Genomic DNA, 3711 nt, shown 5'->3' with positions numbered 1-3711 from the left:
ATATACGTGCAGTGTGGAAGACTGTACATGCATCAGTAGTGAACACTTTCAGACGGAGTTTTTGAAGTAGCAATAACAAACTGATAACATCAAGCAGAGGGTATAATATTATTCTGAACACATTTGGAACCCACTCATTTTGTAACTAAAACGTTTAATAATGCTGTCTGTAAATATAAAAACGGCTTCCACTACACGCGCACACACACACACACACACACACACACACACACACACACACAGACACACACACACACGCACAATATTTATATATATTTGTACACATACGCATACACATATATCTTTATATATATGCATTTACATATATGCATATAGTACAGTGATTCCCAACTTGTGGCCCGCACATCCTTGATGGTCTGTAAAGGTAGTAGTGGGGGTGCGTGAACTAAATTCAAAATTTCATACATACATACATACATACATACATACATACATATATATATATATATATATATATATATATATATATACATAAGACTAAGTATATTAAAAGGGGCCTGTAGGAAAACTCATTCATATAAAAGGGGTCCTTGGTAGTGAAAAGGTTGGGCAACACTGATATAGTATGTGTGTGTGTGTGTATGTGTGTATGTATATATATAAGAGTATATAAACGCACATGTAAGCGTGTATATATATATATATATATATACACTCATACTAACACACACACTTGTATGTGTGTGTATATATGCATGAGTGAGTGCGCGCATGCGCGTGTATTTATATATTTTTCCTTCGAAAATTCTGACTGCTACAGACAACCAATCAGGAAATCCCCACAAAATCCCGGATTTCCCTGCCTAACAAAAGCGTTGCTAATAATAGTAACAACAATAATAATGTTAATGAGACGACATGTTCAATAACAAGATGCGTTGCAGCTGCAGCAACTGTCACATAATTTGCAGCAGCAGTCTGCTACATATATTCATGTCTGTTCTGCTAACGCCGCCATTCACACATCGAATTCCGCGGAGGCAAATCTTTCCTCAGATGTCGTTGCTCACTTTGTATATTTGTACAAATCGATAGAATCTTAACTCAAACACAATATTAGTATAGCATACATTATATTTGTACACACACAGAAACACACACACACACACACACACACACACACACACACACACACACACACACACACACACACACACACACTAACACTAACACTAACACATATATAATATAATAGTGTTAGGTGTATATGTATATATACGTATAGAGTGTTAGGTGTAAATGTATATACATATATACATATATACACGCATATTTATGTAATATATACATATATATATATATATATATATATATATATATATATATACATTGTAATATATATATATATATATATACATTGCACCCGTAAAAATACATACATATACATATATATATACACACGTACATACATAAAAACATACATACATACATACATATATATATATATAACAAACAGTAAATGAGTATATGCATATATACGTACAGGTATGTGCATACCGACATCCACCTGTATGTATAGGTGCATATCTGGGTACAGGACATTGCAAACAAAACGTAGACGAGAAAACACACAAGCCACATAGAGAACATTCTTCTTCATCAGCTACCCCCGTTTTAACACCGGAGTTTCGAAGAGCTGGGCAGGACGCATCGCTAAAACGGCTCTTCCCATAGACCGCAAATTAAATTTGTACACACAAATTAAACCTTGTAGTGGCGGACAAAAAACAAGACAGGAAAACAAACAGAAAAGGCTATACGGCCAGACGGGAAAAATTATGTGTATGAACGCTATATATATATATATATAGGCTCGTATGTAATATATGCACAAGACACATGCATATATATTTGCATAAGTAATGTATAGAAATTATATAATCATATATATATATATATGTACATATACATATATATATGTATATATATCTCAACACGCACTCACATAAATGTATGTATACGTAATATATACATACACTCAAACACACACACACGCATATACATATATGTAATTGCATGCAAGTGTACATTTGAATATATATGCACATATGCATAGGTATGTAGACATATTTGTATATATTTGTTAATGAATCTCATACTTCTGGCAAATACCTTGCAATAGTTACATATGCTTTGATTGCAGCAAAAATGAAGTTGGGGTGAGAGCACAGTTCTTCTTACAAGTTTGTATTATCCACCCCACTACTGTTATTGATATCATTGTAGTATTGCCAGTGTTGTGATGCCAAATCATAACAGTGAATCAAATACACATTCAACAAATAGAGCAACAATAACAACAAGTAGAGAAATAAGAACGAGTGCATAACTAGCATTAGAAATAGAAAGTTAAACAAAAATTGCAGCAATATAAAGAAAACAAAACAAGCAATCAGTTTTTTTCATAATAATCCTGTATATAAACAAATAATCAATAACACGCACGCGCACACACACACACAAAGCAAACAAATAAAAGTATAAAATTATAAACAACCGAAATATTTCCAAGTTACGATTCCATTTCTCAAATGCAACCCCTTATTAACGAGTGTTTCGCTATACTCACACCTGTACTCATACTCACTCCGAAATTCGGAGTGCCTTGAATGAGCGGGGTAAAAGTAGGCGGAAAATATCGTTGCCTGAAACTAACGTTAGCTCCACCCCTTTCGTTTGCTTTCATATTCAGCCTTACTTTCACTTTCGTTTTCACTATTACTATAACTATTTCACCACTACCTCGTCGCCATTCAACCAGTCGCTCCACTGTCATCGTTACTAATACACGCAGCTTCCGCAGCTACATTCATTGTATTTAGAAGCTGTCGGGGCTGTCACTGCTTCTTACGCTGCTTACTCTCCGCCGCTGACGTTGCTGTCGTTGCTGACATTGTCATTGGGATATTTCGGTATCTCCAGCATAGTGTTAAAGCTTAGTTCAATGTGCAGGGCTTTGTGTTGTGCAGGAAATTACCTTCTCGTGACGCTGCAGCAGCAACAGCCGCAACAGCAAGAAGAAGAACAGCTGCAAGAAGACGAGCAGAGTCTACAGTTACATCAAGTAACACCAACGATGGGTTTGAAACGCATGTTTGGATTTGGAGAAATGCAAAGCGACGAACCTGAATTGAGTCAGGAACAAAAAGAGGGTAAGTGCTAACCTTGTCAATTAATTTGTCATTCAGTTTCATACATGCATATTGTTAAAGTCTGTGCAATTTTAATCGATGTAAAATCAAAATTGCACCAAGACTTAACAATAAATCGGTATGGTTATCTTTGAACACGTATCTGTCTTTGTGTCGCATGAGTTAAATAATCACCCATTGGGTAAAAAATTGCTAGTACAAAGTCATTTCTCAATCTTTCTGAAGTCTGTAGGACTGATCACAAAAGGTGCCGTATCGGAGCGTATCAGTATCGTATCAAAATGTAACAAAAAGAAGAAAAAAAAAAGCAAAAAAAAACACAAAAACAAAACAAAAAAACAAAAACAAAAGAAAAACAAAAAGAAAAAGCCAAAAAAGGTCGTCGATGTGTGCACGGACCTGTGTGACTGAATATGTGAGATATATAGTCTTTACATATGTGTGTGTTATGCATTATGTATGTATGTATGTATGTATACGCGCGCGCACACATATATGATTGTATGTATGCATGTGTATATATATATATACATATATA

General features: G+C 34.8%; 1 protein-coding gene across 1 annotated transcript in view; it reads left to right on the top strand.

The window, feature by feature from the left end:
- The first annotated feature begins 2580 nt into the window (after window positions 1–2580).
- The window catches only part of LOC106875129 (uncharacterized), a 26621-nt gene continuing 25490 nt past the window's right edge, over window positions 2581–3711 (top strand). Inside the window, exon 1 of the mRNA XM_014923114.2 lies at window positions 2581–3173. Within this exon, the coding sequence (XP_014778600.1) occupies window positions 2966–3173 (208 nt within the window). The 5' untranslated portion in view covers window positions 2581–2965. The remainder of the gene's footprint in view (window positions 3174–3711) is intronic.

Source organism: Octopus bimaculoides, chromosome 4 (genome assembly GCF_001194135.2).
Source record: "Octopus bimaculoides isolate UCB-OBI-ISO-001 chromosome 4, ASM119413v2, whole genome shotgun sequence".
In the NCBI taxonomy this organism is placed as follows: domain Eukaryota; kingdom Metazoa; phylum Mollusca; class Cephalopoda; order Octopoda; family Octopodidae; genus Octopus; species Octopus bimaculoides.
The sequence above is the reverse complement of the archived record's forward strand: the minus strand, read 5'-3'. Positions and strand labels throughout refer to the sequence as shown.